The 15,894-nt window shown below is 36.5% G+C and overlaps 1 protein-coding gene across 14 annotated transcripts in view; it reads right to left on the bottom strand.

The window, feature by feature from the left end:
* Positions 1–15,894, bottom strand: part of BAZ2B (bromodomain adjacent to zinc finger domain 2B) — a 168,179-nt gene that overhangs the window by 33,439 nt on the left and 118,846 nt on the right. For 9 of the 14 annotated variants that reach the window (XM_072874343.1, XM_072874339.1, XM_072874338.1 and 6 more), the window contains 8 exons: positions 13,251–13,461; positions 8,508–8,600; positions 8,323–8,384; positions 3,389–3,454; positions 2,570–2,635; positions 1,829–1,873; positions 1,537–1,569; positions 278–343 (listed from right to left, as the gene is read on the bottom strand). In XM_072874343.1, coding sequence (XP_072730444.1) covers positions 278–343; positions 1,537–1,569; positions 1,829–1,873; positions 2,570–2,635; positions 3,389–3,454; positions 8,323–8,384; positions 8,508–8,600; positions 13,251–13,461 — 642 coding nt within the window. The remainder of the gene's footprint in view (positions 1–277; positions 344–1,536; positions 1,570–1,828; positions 1,874–2,569; positions 2,636–3,388; positions 3,455–8,322; positions 8,385–8,507; positions 8,601–13,250; positions 13,462–15,894) is intronic. The other 5 variants (XM_072874344.1, XM_072874352.1, XM_072874351.1 and 2 more) reach the window with 3 other exon arrangements.

The following is a 15,894-nucleotide window of genomic DNA, read 5'->3' as shown; positions in this document are numbered from 1 at the left end:
TCCCCCCCCAGCAGTATCAGCTACAGCAGGCTGCAATTCCACAACCTACCTGGGCAATCTGTGCCAGTGTTCAACCATCACTCTCAAAGTAAAAAAGTTTTTCTTAAGTTTAAACAGAATTTCCTGTATTTCAATTTGTGCCTATTGCTTCTTGTCCTGCCACTGCCATGTATACCAATGAAATTATACACACTGTTACATCAAAGACACCACTGTTCTACAGATCACTACAGAATGAAACCATGAAAACTTCGAACTTTCAGAGGTTAATACTCACTTCTGCTTTTTTACGTGCTTCCATGGCTTTCATAAGCATCATATGTTGTCTTCTCCTTTCTCGTTCCTATTGAAGCAGGTGAGATTAGAACAAAACTAACCCACATTTTCAAACCAGTAAAAAAGCTGAGTAACAAATTTAGCATTAATAGACAAGTCACAGTAAATACTAAATATAGGACAAGAATGGCCAAGTCTGTGCATGTTTTAGTTCAGGTTTAGAAAGCAAATACAAGAACAATCAAAAGCAAAAAAGGTAAAGCAATGAACATGGAGACAGTGTAAAAAAGAAGCATACAGATTTACTTATGGTCAGTTGTGATGCTCCTTCATAAGCTGGCAGAACAAAAAGCATAATGGTTGGCTGGAACAGGTCAGTTACCTTACATCTGCTATTACGGAACTTGCAATTTACTCCTTCAATAGCCAATTCAGCAGAAATATTAAACTGGTCATTTTCAAACATTGCAAATACATTTTTGTAACCAAGCAACAAATTAATATGATTAATTTTCTCAGCTCTAGATCAGTTTTAATCAAGCTAGCGGTGGCGCATATACATATGCAACGACACTTGCATTTACTGATGCCTGTCCCTCAATAAATTATGTCAGCAACTTCGAATGCATTAAGGAGCTGTATTCTAGAGCATTAAGGATGGGGGTTTTGCCTTAAAAGCTGTAGAGTAAATCTTGGCCCCAGTAAAGGCTGTGGGAATTTTATCATCTAATTCAGTGAGGCTAGGATTACATTCTAATGTTTCATTGTATACTTGTAACACTATGCATTTACCACTGACTGAAAGCTTATTTCCTCAGTACCTTACAAACTTAGGAAAGACATCATCCTGATTTCTAAAATAGGTTAATTCAAATTGTATTTAAAATGTCTGGATTCATTCCCAGTGAATGGGACAAGGCTTGCAAAAATTATCCAAGTGGCTACCTCTTAACTTTGCATTAATTAATCCCTGACTTTATACAGTAGTCCAATTTCTATTGGGACATCAGTAACATAGATTTCTGGTTAAAAACCTCATTTATTTATTGCCATGTTCAATTTACACACATGTTCAAGACATGTCTTTTTTTTCTTTTCCTTAACAGACAAGACAAGCAGATGTATGCAATGCACTGTGCTGTAAAGCCATGCAGCAGTATGTAATATGACAGCAGCCAGTGCTACATTTTATGCATTGCTATGACAACCATATCACAACCAAATCACAATGCGGTGTTAGATGTACAAAAATAAACATACCCATACCATATCTAGTCTATGCCTCTCCAACTCCTGGTAGAAAGAGTTGGCACAACATTATGAAACAGAAATCACAAAGTCATAAAACCACTTTATAATCCCCCAAAAGACCCCAATACCAAAGCAAAGCAACAAATCTTAAGAATGAAAGAAAATTTGTGCAGGAATCAAACCCAGAAATTTAAAAAGGGCATATTTTGAAGATTCCACCACCCCCCCACCCCCTCCTACAGCTTAAGTAGTAGTTCACAATTGGCATTCTGTCTGTTTGGTCAACTGAATGCATACCAACCTGGTGTTTCAGAAGAACAGCTTGCTGCCTTCGCATCTCTTTTTCCTTAAACAAAAGAACAAAAATGTATTTAAAATATCTATCAAAATTTATGTACAAAGTTGTACATTTTTGCCACGCTAAAACAGCACACCTGAATTAAATTCTTACTTCCCCACCCCCCATAAACTGACCACAGAGAAGTATATATAGTATACATGGCAGCAAGTCTATTGAGTTGGGAGTTCCATACACCCCATAAAATACACCAAGAATGCCAAAGCAGTAACAGAAGTACATATATAAACTGTGTTTTCCAATGTTTGTAAGAGTTCTGTAGTCTTGTATATATACAGCCTAGAAAATACTACACTTGTTGAGAAGCAACCAAGTTTTTGATAGTGTGCTTAAAAGAATATTGTGAATAATGTTACTGCACAAGCTTTTTAAGTTACGCAAACCAAGCGTCATGTAAGCAGAACTCATGGTAATGGCACACAAAAAAATTACCATCTCTCTATATATTCACATGTGTATGTATGAACATATGTATGTGTGTGTTTGTGTATGTCACACATAGACAAACTTCTCTCTGTGTATGCTTCATGTATTTATATAAACATATGTACACATTATTCATATGCCATCTCTATTCACAGTTTCATTACCCACGAATATTATTCCAAATTTACTGCTTTTATACATCAACATATATTATGCACAATAACACAGTTCTTGTTTTTGGAGCTCCTCTAAACTAACCTTTATTCGTTTTTCGGCCTCCAATAATTTGGCATTTGCTGCTTCTTCCTTCTTTTTCTTTTTTGCCTGTGCATGCAAAACAGGTCACACAACAGCACCATCACAACTTGAAAATAATCTGACTAGAAATAAAGTTATGTGCCTTTAAAAGTTCAAAACATCATCACATATCGTGTACATTGCAACAGATTTCTTTCCCAATGCAGCTTTCATAATCAATCAATTCAAAATTCATTTACTTTTTAAAAATTAAGCCAGAATTTCCAGTCCCACTCAAAACTGCTTCACCTGGCTATTCTAACTAAGAACGTAAGTATACACAGAAACAAGAAAATATAAACGGAAAAGAGATTACCATTATTTTTGCCATGAATGGAGACTTGAAAACTAGCAATCTATCTTTGCTAGTATACTAGCAAAGTAGTATAGTATACCAGTATATTCTAGCATATATATAACCTTAGTATTTTAAATCCACTGCACTTCATACAGAGCAGAGCATGATACTGCTTTAACATCCTATTATTGCAAACTTGTTTTCTAACAAAGGAATACTTATGCTGTTAACTTTAGCAAATACAAGACTATTTGTGTAGAAAGTCAGGAACCCAAGTGAATATTTGCAAGATTTGGGTCGCAGTTAATATAGATTTTTTTTTAAGAAAAGTACTTTAAGACACATTTTTTAACTGGCCTTTGGAAGTCCAGGTTGTTAGAGCTGTTATATTTAGTTACATTCCTAACTGCATGTGTGACTATTAAAATACAACATTCTTTAAAATGGTAACACAAAAGTTACATTTGAACCATTATTTTTACCTCTAAAATTTGCTGAGCTCGAAGTTCTTTCTCCATTCTGATTTGCTGGATTCGCTTAATTTTTTCCTACAAGGGGAAGAAAGTTATTTCTTTTTAAAAAAAACAATACTGAGAAAGTGAATTTACTTTTACATTTTAAAAAATGACGAAGTTTAGACATATATACATTTTGTTATCGAGTCTCACACCCATTGTAGTCAATTGTTCCCATATAACAGTGTACTTTTGGAATTTTTACTAGCATTAGGAGAGGTCTGGTATATCCCTGAAGGAACCAACACTTAGTTATGCATAGGTACTCACGTGTAAGTTGTCATCGTAATTTTTTTTTTTTTTTAAACAGCTTTAAGGGGACTAGATTAACAACCACGTTAAGTAAGCTAGCAGCATTCAAATTCTAGCTGGCAATGGTGGAGCTATTTAGGAATGAATGAAAATGGGATCTATGACATGAAAAACATGTTTTGATCTGATCTCCCTGAATAAGAAATATGGCGTTCTGTCAAGCCACTATTTTCTGCCTTGGTTCTAGCAGCCTTTCAGTTCATTATGGTACCACAGGCAACATGAAGAATCTGAGTACTGTGAAAGCCAAAGCACATACTCTGTCTCAGCCAGCAATAGTCACCCACATGCAACCTGGATAATATTATTAGTTAAGTACACTTCAGTTTCTCCAGATTTTTAAAGCATTCAGGTAAATGATGATGAGTTTGTATGCTTTAATATGTAGTTTAGGGGACTAAGTTTTATACATGCTGAAGAGTGAAATAACAAAAAAAGTAACCGAAACAGCAGCCACAGGCAGTACAACACATTTCAGCATGTTTCATCATGGTAAGAAGAAAGCGATCAAGCTAAGCACTCCACAGATGGATGCTGTGTAGCCATATTCTAATTTATTCTTTTTCAGGAATTAGTTGAATCATTGCAAATTTTGGGATTAGTTCACATTTCCTGCGCTGCATGGGTTTTTTCTGTTAAACAGTAATGACCCAAGCTCATATTAAAAATTTCATAGCACATTATTAGAGGCTTTACTATCTCAAAAAAGCTGCTTGAGCCGCAGCGACTACGAAAGGACCATCATGAAGAGAAGTGCTGCAATACATTCAGCTGGACTTGCTGTAAAGTTTTAACACCAAAACCGAGACCACGGAAAAGCCCTGCAAGCTGGGAGGCCCAAATCAGAAGCCTGAAGTGGAGCTCAACGCTCTTCTCTGGAACAGCAGATGTTTTCCCAACAGTGAGGGTAAAGCCCATCTGTATGGAAGACATTGTTTTCTTGTGAGCTGGTCTGAGACTCTAGAACATGGACTACTCTCAAATTCTACTTTCTAGAGAACACCTAGTGATGTATATACTTTATGGAAAAATAACTAAAACCAAAACCAAGCCGCTAAGGAAAGATAATATTTAACAGAATATTTAACAGAAAAGGAGCAATGACAGAAGAGAACAGACATACAAAATTTCCTCAAGAATAGAGCTCCAATACAAGACCACCACATGAGGTCTTACAAACTTCAGGCAAATCTTACCAGCTCCTTAAACTGTTGAGAAGTCCAGCATAAGACTACCTTATCCAGCAAATTCATTCAGGGCCTTGTTTATACAGTGTTGAACTTTTATTTTCAACATGCAAAGGTCACAGCATGGACCTTAAGTCTCTATTATTCCCCATTATACTTTACAAACAAAACTGTACAAAGTTGAGAGTATGTAGTATACTCTTTCAATTCCACAAAGGCTAGAGTTCTACAGAACAAACTTCAGTAGAGATCAGTAAAGAAATATCTCAGAGAAGAAAAGTAGTATTCTACACATTGGAATAATGAAAATTTTGTCAGTTTATACATCAAGAAGGAATATGGTGATGATAAACAGGGTCTGGATTTGACGTATTCACCAACTAAGCAATTCTTGCTCCCTGCACACCTAAGAATGTTAGGACCACTTTATAATCATAGGGTGATGTGAATGGATACAAGTCCAATACTCTTTAAAAAAAAAAAGTCTGTGTTATATGCCTTTCTTCAACAAGTATGGGTTGCCTTCAGAAGTGGAAACTTTGAAGCTGTCACTATCTACAAAAGTTCAGAGTGGTTGAGGTTGTCACCTTGTCAAAACCCCCCTGCTCAAGAAGGGTCACCTAGAGCCAGTTACCCAGGACCGTGTCCAGGCAGCTGTTCAAAGTCTCTAAGATGGGAGACTCCACAACCTCCCTGGGCCACCTGTTCCAGTTCTCGGACGCGGTGACAAAGTGTTTCCTGATGTTCAGAGGGAACCACTTGTGTTTCAGTTTGTGCCCATTGCCTCTTGTCCTGTCACTGGGCACCTCTGAAAAGAGCCTGGCTCCGTCCTCTTTGCACCCTCCCCTCCAGGTATTTATACACATTGGTGAGATCCCCCTGAGCCTTCTCTCCTCCAGGCTGAGCAGTCCCAGCTCTCTCAGCCTTTCCTAGTTTAACTCATAGATGGTAGAGTGACAACTTCTAGTCCACTGTCTAGTATACTGAGCACTTTCTTCATGGAAAAATCTAAACAGTTACCAACAAAGGATTAATTGTTATCTATTCCTGAGATATTTAAGGTAGTCTGCAGTAACATGAATTTTGGTTAACTACTTACAAAAAAAAAAAGTATGTTAGGTTATGATATCTGGATTTCAAAGATGTGAAAGGCCTTTATATTTTAATTGGGTTTTTTTAATCACCTCAGAATGCCACTTACAGGCAAAATAATGAGAGATCTCGTTTTCTAAGTGGTGGGATGATGAGATCATACGAACACATTGAGGTGCTGGCGCGTGTCCAAAGAAGGGCCAGGAAGCTGGGGAAGGGTCTGGAGCACAAGCCTGACGAGGAGCAGCTGAGGGAACTGGGGCTGTTTAGCCTGAAGAAAAGGAGGCTGAGGGGAGACCTTATCGCCTTCTACAACTACCTGAAAGGAGGTCGTGGCGAGGTGGGGGTCGGTCTCTTCTCCCAAGTAACAAGCCATAGGACAAGAGAAAATGGCCTCAGGTTGCGCCAGGGGAGGTTTAGATTGGATATTAGGAAACATTTCTTCACCGAAAGGGTTGTCAAGCTGCCCAGGCTTGGTGGAGTACAGGCTGCCCAGGGAAGTGGTGGAGTCACCATCCCTGAAGGTATTTAAAAGACGTTTGGATGTGGTGCTTAGGGGCATGGTTTAGTGGTGGACTTGGCAGTGCTAGGTTACCAGTTGGACTCAATGATCTTAAAGGTCCTTCCTTTCAAACCTAAATGATTCTATGATGCTATTATTTCATCCTAATTAACTGTTCTCTGAGATTAAAAAAAACCACAAACAAAATAAATCAGAGACACACATGTTTTGGTTTGCTGATTTCTGAATCTGAATGTTAGACGTGAAGGCTCTACAGGGATTCAAATGCAACTTAGCTGCAAAATAGAATTCAATAGAGCCTAACACAACAGGTTGAAAAGGTGTAACTAGAGCCCCCCCAAAAATTGTAACTAAACCATCTTTAGAAAAAACACAACTGAACTACAATATAAATAGACTACAGTGAAGACACTGCACCACTGAAGAAACATTTTCCCTGCAACAAACTTCAGCTTTATCCTGTATGAAAGGCATGAGTTATTTTAAATCAGGAAGTTAATGGAACGTCCCAAGAAGCTGATGCAGTGAATGCAGTGGAAGTCAAACCTGGAATCCTGTCTTCCCACGTCCAACTTCAAAATTTTATTTAGAGCTAAAAATACACATTACATGACAAAGTAACATGTCATCGAGTGCAAATATTTATGGAATTTCATGGAAATTTCAGTAAAAGTTTCTATCACAAATAAAAGGTATTGGTTTTAATAGTAAATGTTCATCCCTTCCATTTCCATATATCCCTTTAATTTAAGCCTCTCTAAATACTACAATAAGAATATGAACACTGAACGTAAAACAGTTAATTCAAACAATATTTAGACAGTCTTGTTTAAAAATAATCAAATGTACTATCTGTACTATGCATACACATGCTAATTCAAGAGTAGCGCAGACTGAATTGGCCTACCGAAGTCAACTTTTCCTACTTTTAGAAGGTTCTATATACTTATTCTCTGCTACTGTAAGAGGGCAAAAACCTAAAGCAATAATGGTACTGAATACAAACAATGTCTTTTCACGAAAGCTAAAATATTTGTCCTTTGACTGCTACCAGATGAAGTATTTAATTTCTGAACTCTCTAGTAAATTTCATACCGAACAGAACGAATATAGAAAACCAACCACACAAATATATTTTTAGATGCAAATTATTCCCTTCTAAAAATTTTCAGATTCCCAACATACATAACTTTTCACTAATTTGTTAAAATCAGTTGTTAAAAAAATTAAAAGCCTACTTCCATAAGTAGCTTCATTTGGTAAAGTTTATACGGCCTCACTCTTATTGGAAGTATTTGCTATGACAGTATTTAACAACACTTGTATCTTTAAAAACATGTATTAATTCACTGGCATACTGAGATACAACCCTTCACACACAACCTAAAACCACTGACAGCCAGCCAGAATCACTGAAGAAGCTAATTACACTAGTCTAGTATTTACATAAACAGATAGAGCACAGTTTGTTTTCACAGAACAAAATAAAGGAAGACTGCATCACTGTACTTCAGTAGCAGTTTTTTAATTTCTTACTGATATCGGCAAGCAGTTACATATGTTGGGTGGCTTAAATCAACACAGACAAAACTACAGCATCCTGACAACATGAACAACTATAGAGTTTAGATTTTTAAATAATACACAGTGTGTTCTTTAAAACTAGATTTAAAAAATTAACTTAGTAATCAGAATACTTAATAATTTACTAAATAATTGAAATACATCTAATTCAATAATTCAAAACACAATTTAAAAAGCTTATTTAGCAATCACACAAAGTTTACCTGCTGCTTCATTATCTTTATCTGCTCCTTTTGCTTTCGCTTTTCTTCAGCTGCCATAATAGCTAACAAACAAAAGCAAACAAAAAATTAATATCAGCAGAACATGACAAGAGACAGGTAACTTTTCATTCATACTTTTCAAAATAATCTGCTAGCATGCACAAACTTTCACAAGTAATACTGACCTTGCTGTTTTTTCGCTTCTTTGGCAGCTCGAGCTTGTTCCTGCTTCTGGAGTTTTCTCAGTAGCTTTATTTGGGCTGCTTGCCTAGCTATTTCTGTTACAAAAAGAAAATATTAAGTTCATAAAAAAAATGCTGTCCAACAATAAAGATATAGTTCATATTCCAGACATTTGCATGAGGTAAAGACAGAGAAAACAGTGGATTTGTTTTGCACAGATCTATCTTGACAACATTTCACTATCAACTACCTTTAGTGCTATCTCATGTATCAATAACAACATCAACAGCACAAATGAACATGGATACTTTCTACATAAAAAAAAATACTATTTCTGGAGGAAAAAATTACCTGTTAAGTTATAGCATCAGGCCAATAATGCTGCTTTATTTAAAAACTGATTTCTTCTTTATTTTTAAAGCAGAAAACATTTGTCTCAGAGTACTAAATCAACATTTTATTCAGAAAGCATGAAATTACTGTTTTCCTTATAAGTCACCTCATGTAATTATCTAATCCTTTTTTAACAATGCAGTGAGAGCACACTCATCTGGGTCACACTTCCCAGATTAGTAACTTCCTGAAGTATTCTACTACTTTAAGTGAGAATATTTACGAAATGTGGATGAACTGTGCATGGGCACACTAATGTAAGACAGCTGTAGGAAAGATTTTCTGAAGGTTGAATTCAGCTTGCTACTCAAAGGACTGAGGTCCAGGACCTCTTTGATAGCATTCTCCAAAACACTGTCAGCTTCTTGTGTGATGACCAAGATGCAGGCAGACATATGGAAAATCCATGTATAGATAAGATGATGCTGTAGATAGCAAGGGTGGTGTAAATAGGTACATGACAACAGGGAAACTTTCAGGGCCAAGGGGAAACCATACAGAAGGAGAAGTTACACCTTAATTGAAACAGAACCAGTAGCTGGAAATTAGAATTTATGTTATAGAGGAGAACTTAAAACTATGACCTATACAGAAAGGCCAACAGATGCAGGGGACCACTTAGTCTGAATTGACGCAACCTATAAGGAGGATGTAGTTACTGTTCAGCATGCATTTGAAAAGGACAGACGGGAAACAAACATCTGTACTGCAAAAAATGGGGACGATAAATCTGACCACCTGTATTTTCATTCAACTAGTATGTGCTCTATTGAGCAAAATTTAAGGGCTTCTAAATCAAGCTAAGAAATCTAAAAAGAAATTAGGGAAACTAGAATTCTTGGTATCAAGTGATAATCCAGATGTAATGGACATCTCATGGACACAGCAGAAGGATAGTTAATAATACATGGTGTTTCCAGGTACCAACGTTACAGGAATGTCAGAATGAGATGTACAGGCAGAAGACCAGCCTTCTCTGCAAAGTGCAGCGTCAAGTCACATAGCATAAAAACAATGAATGAAGAGACATCTATGTAGTCCATTTGGTGGAACCCTAAAAGAAGCTGTACAAAAGCAGTCTCCAAGCATGCACACTTCAAGTGAGCAACCTAGAAGCAGTTCAAAAAAACGTATACTTGTCCAGGTAAACACTGAGCCACACTGAAAAAAGGAAAAAGGTAGTCCATATGTGGCTCTTCAGAAAAGGAGGCCGTCATAGGAAAATGGTGAACGTGTAAAAAATGAAAAGTTTGTTCAAATAAGAACAGGAAAGCCTGTGACACACCAAACTTAAAGAGTGAGTTAGAAAGGCTAAAAAAGAATTTGAAGAGCACCTTGCAAAGGATGCCTGAGCAGACAGTAAAAGATCTTTACATACATCACAACAGGAAGGCATAAATGCAATCAGTGGGACCTAATGATGAACAGGATAGAAAAAAGAGCCTTAGAAAAAAAGGTTACTGAATTCCTTGTGCCAGTCTCTACTGCTGAAGATGTTGGGTAGATTCCCCTACTCAGTGCATCATCTACAGCAGACAGGTCAGAGGAGATAGATGAATTTGAGGTAAATATAAAAGAAGTATTAGATCGAAGAGGTAAGTCAGATGTTAACAGATCACCAGGACGGACAGAGTAAGTTGTGAAATCTGAAGGAACACTAACATGAAACTACAGAGACACTGGTCTGGGTGTTTACCGTATTATCAACAACAGCCACTATGTCATAGGATTGGTGAGTCTCATCAACAAAAAAACAGCTCTAGAAGTAGTCTTGGAAACCGCAGATCAGTTAGTCTGATTTTCCTTTCCTGTTGAGGTGGTAGAGTCTTATTGTACATATTATGTCTTATATATACTTACTGAGTACATTATAAAACACCATCAGTTCAGTCAGTCAGCATGGCTTCTACAAAGAGAAATTCTGCCTAATTTCAGGTTTCAATGGGAGTGTCAGTAACAGGGAGATAAAGAGAATCTAATGGAGATAACATATTTGGAATTTCAGAAAGTATTTGACTAGGTTCTAAGTCAAACATTATTAATAAACTAAGCTGTTATGTTATTGAAGGAAAGCTTCACAGACTGAAAGCTCTTTAAATGACAGCAGGTGAACGGCAGAGATCAGCAGTCACCTTTTGTGATGAAAAGTTATTAGGGGGTTTCTTCACTAATCAATATTAGAACCAGCTTTATTTAATATCTTTTTTCATCAATGAAACCTGTAAAGGGGACTGCAAAATTAAATCCCAAAATGTGAAGATGATATTAAGCATTCTGTAAAATCCAAGGCTGTGCTGACAGCAAGGAACTCTGGAAGAGCCCTGCAAAACAGTGGGCAAAGGTAGCAGACGAGCTTCATCATAGATAAATGTAAGGTAATACACCTAGAAAAGAAATACTGAAAGTAGAGGACATATAAGAGGATCAAAGGGATGGAACAACTACCTTTTGAGAAAATACTAAAAATACTTGGGCTCTTCAGTTCGGAGAGGAGACTACTAAGGACAGAGAGGATCAAGGTCTGCAAAATCATCAAGGTGGTGGGTAACAAACTGGAGAACTGTTATTCTCCAAACCCCGCAATAAAGGAACTAGAGAACACCCACTGACAGTAACAGAAGATTATTTTTTAAAAATGAAAACGGTCCAGTATTTCGCAGACTTCTGGAACTTGTTGCCACAGGACGCTGGCAAAGCAAACATTGTCAGGAGGTTAAAAAACAAAGAACAGGCTAACTCACGGGCAACAGTTCCATAAACAGAAAGTAAATGGAGCAAGAACAAATGTGCTCTACAACGTCACTCGTAAAATACTTCAGGATGCCACAGTGCATGTATGAGGAAATAAACAGGCCAAGAAGTTATTAGGTTCACATGCTTTCTCCAAGCAGCATCTCCTATGGCCACTACTGGAGACAGAGCTCTGCACTAGATGAACCGCTGGGCTAAGCCACTGAGACACTTCTTATGTTCTCATGGCAGGGGGGGAAGCAGCAAGATAGATACGAACGTACGTAACATCAAATATTACACATTCCGAATCTTCTTGTATATATACACCGTATGTTGTTCATTTTATTAAATACTACTGTGTGTAGTGGGAAAATAGACATGGGAGAGTGCTCCTAAATACTTCCCCCCCATCCCTTACAGTGACCAATATAGGGAAAGGGAAGATACAAAGTGAAGCAAAATGGCTTAGTGACTAGGGCTTATCTTTTCCCCCATGATTCCAGAAGAAAAGACTTCTGGAATCAGTTAGTCTCTCAACAATAGATACACAGCCTCGCAGCAAACGCTACGATGCTTCAGCAGTTGACACTTACGGTTTCCTAATTCTCAGACTGAACAAAAGGTGGTGGTGACCTTAACACGCAGGTAAAATAGCTGTGCAACACTACAAGACATACCATGTACTAAGGTATTTCTAAAACTCTTGTCCATGTGTCCAAAGCATTACCATTGCATGCCTTCAATAGATCTATACAGAACAGTACCCTTTGCAGGCAGCAAGACACAAAGAATCACACCAAGGCAGATACTAAAGGCACACATACTCTTAGCAAGGACATTATGCAAAATACAAGGTAGTTACCCAAACATGTCCACAGTCAGCACATGAAAGAACAGTTAAGTCTTAAGTTAAACCAAACATCCTGACTCCTGGGCTGTAAGAATTTTTCACATTGGATTAGATGCATTCAGAAAATATGACACAGTTATGGACTAAAGAATTGAAATTCAAAAGTCATGTACCTGATGTGTATTTAAAACCAGGCCCTCATGCTTTTGATATATAGTAGTACTTGATATCGTGGAAGTTCTACTGTCAACATTAGTACTACTTATTACAGGATCCTATTCAACCTTATGGGCATTTAAATCTTGTCACTATCGGGGATTTCACAAGAAAAGTATTTTCCCTGGAACAGCCAAAAGCTTCACAGAAATGCTAACTTCAGTGGTTCTCAATTTCAATTTCTAGGACCACTGTTGTTTGAGCTGATACAGGGGAAAACAAAGATCTGTTGATTTTTGCCAGTTTAAAATAATACATCAGTGGTAACCAGATTATCGGGTGTCTGCTTTTTTAAATTTTATAGATCTAAATAAAGTAACTATAGAGTAAGCTCTTAGACACGCATTTACAGACACACTTCTTTCTTTGAATCATATATACACTTACTGATCTTGAAAAAGAAAAAGGCTTCAATAAAAGCATGTGACAAATTTCCAAAATAAAATGTTGTATACTAATATCCTAGTGAAACACATCATTCCTCTTTAGAAAAAACATTAACTCTGTATATACTTATACCTTCTGTTTGTGAAAACAATAACATACTTCTTACCTTGAGCCTGGAGCTTTCTTAAAAGCTTTGCATCGGTGTTGTCTAGAAATTCAGTGCTACCAACATTAGGAGGTCGGCCTTTGCGTCGTCTCATTCTTGACTCCTCTCTAGAGTGCTGTCTGTCTGGATTTGGTGGTCGTCCTCTACGCCCTTCCATAGCTCTGATACGGGGAATTACTTCCTCTTCCTTCAGAAGACACCACTGCACACCCTTTTAATTGACACATTTCACAGACAGGTATTATAAACACAGATTAAAAAAAAGGAAAAAGAAATCTAAGACACTTGAGAACATGAACAGCAAGAGTTTTGGTTTTGGTTTTTTTTTCCCCTGAATAATTTTTTATTTTTATACATATATATATATTTTTATATTTTTATATATATTTTTATATATATATATATATATATATAAATAAAAAATATGCGAGAGCTGTGATGTACTATTTGGGTAGTACGATGTTTTGCTGATGCACAGAAGCTATATATTGAGAGGTTATCACTACCAACTTTTGTAAATTGTACTACTATGCAAGATTTTGAAGACTATCCAGTGACATACACAGTTATTACTTAGCAGGTATGCCACTACTGTGTTGTTTTTAATTATTTCTGACCAAATCGCTTATTGCTCAACCCTTTTTAAAAGGTGAAACAGATTCTTCCTTATTACATAAACTCAAAAATAACTACTCTGCTTTCACATAATCCACTGCTCAACATGAATGAAAAAAAAGTGTCAAGCTATGAGACACTGTCTTCCAACTGTTAGTGTTTACAGAAATTTTGACATACATAACAAGCAAAGGCAGTAGTATATTTTTAAATATTGCTTTCTGGGGTGTTGTAGATCTCAACAACCGAGTTGAAAAAAAACACAGAGTCATTTTAATCTTGAAGTTTTATTTAGTACAATTTAGTTCTACCCTCATCTACTGCAGAAAAATTAATTTATGTGCCAACTTAGAAGTTATAAACTTTTGATTGTTTCAAGAATCCATCTATGTGAACTAAAAGTTATGTTAACTATATTCTCTAACTGAACAAAGTATGCAGCAATACATTCAACCCTTTCTTTCACTATTACTACTGGTTTTTTGCGGAGTCTAAGACAAACACCGAAATACTTTGTCAATACAAATACCCAAGTTAGTCCTCACATAGCAATAGCTTTACTTTAACCGATAAAAAGTAGAGTTTATTGCGTCTACTGAGCAGAAGAGGAGCACGGTTTATCTGATCCTGTTTGACTGAACATGAGTATTTCAAAATTGTAACATGTTTTAGCATTTTCCCAAGTTTTTGAAAAATGCGGGGGAAAAAAATGTAAGCCAAGTATCCTTCAGGACTACTCCATAATCTGCCTTAAAAAGGTTTGTAAAAGATTTTGAAAATGTCTGCTAAAGCAAGAATGAAAGTTGTTAACTTATAAAACACATTAGTTAAATATCTGTTTCAGAAAAAAATACATTTGCATTACCAAAAGTTTTCACATTTCTATGGACATAAATGCTGAAAGCAAAATTTGCTGTACCATAAAATACATTTTTATTTGCTTTTTCTGACATCTTTTAATTCTTCCTGCTCATTCTTCATAATTACAAATGTTTAATATAAGATTCGACAAAAGAAATGGCATTTTGCTAATGAAACATTCAGACTCCAAGGAAGCTATCGGTATCTCCAAAGATACCTTTTTTTGAAGTTTGAATCACTCCCAGTTAAGACCATCCCAAGAGTACATCTCACACTTAGTTAACAGACTTTCCAAAGGGCTTTGTTATTAGCTATGTTCCTAAAATCAAGCTGTTCAGAATCATGACCATATCACTATGTGTACAATGCATCATCACTAAGAATTTTTTAATCCAAAATAGTTACCTCTAACACTTAAACAGAAATTAATTCATTTTCTGTCTTTAAGAGTACTACTTAGGTGTACAGTTTCTTTTCACTGTCTAGTACCTGACTTACAAGTTATCACAGGTTCAGTTCGTTGAGCAGTGTAAGATAGATTTAATACTGTACTTATCACCTACACCAAGCTCCATCCTAGGAACTCATCCCATAAACTGCAAGTGCCGGGGGGGGGATATAACAAATATGCAGAAGAGAGAGAGGTCTAAAAGATCATTACTACCACAGAGACTATGGATGTATATTACATTTTCCTAATGCCTCCCAAAGGAGAAACTAGAGGCCATCAAATGAAGCTAGTAGAAGGTTCAATAAGCAAAAGGACCTGGCATTTCAAGGAATGGGGAGAAGATTGTTTAATGTCCTGCCAAAGGACATCGCGGATGCAACAAGTTTCCTCAAGTTTAAAAGAGGACGAGACAAAAATAGTCCAGAACAGATCCATTAAGGGTTAAGCAGGAGTTAATTGACCATCTATATTTTGTGCTCAGATATCTTTTAAAATCTGACCCAAAATACATTTATATTAAAAGAACGTACAATCTGATATTCTGTGATTTTCAATATTCCAAAGAAAAAAATACGGGGGTTGTGCCCCAACATAGGAGAATCAGGGGCTTACATAAAGTCTAAGCTTTGCTACACAAACATTAGAGAAAAAACGGCAATAACGCTGTGAAATGTCGTGGTTTATTGTAGAAACTAATCAAAGTAAGAACTTAATTCA

The sequence above is a fragment of the Ciconia boyciana genome, chromosome 10, assembly GCF_034638445.1.
Source record: "Ciconia boyciana chromosome 10, ASM3463844v1, whole genome shotgun sequence".
In the NCBI taxonomy this organism is placed as follows: Eukaryota; Metazoa; Chordata; class Aves; order Ciconiiformes; family Ciconiidae; genus Ciconia; species Ciconia boyciana.
The sequence above is the reverse complement of the archived record's forward strand: the minus strand, read 5'-3'. Positions and strand labels throughout refer to the sequence as shown.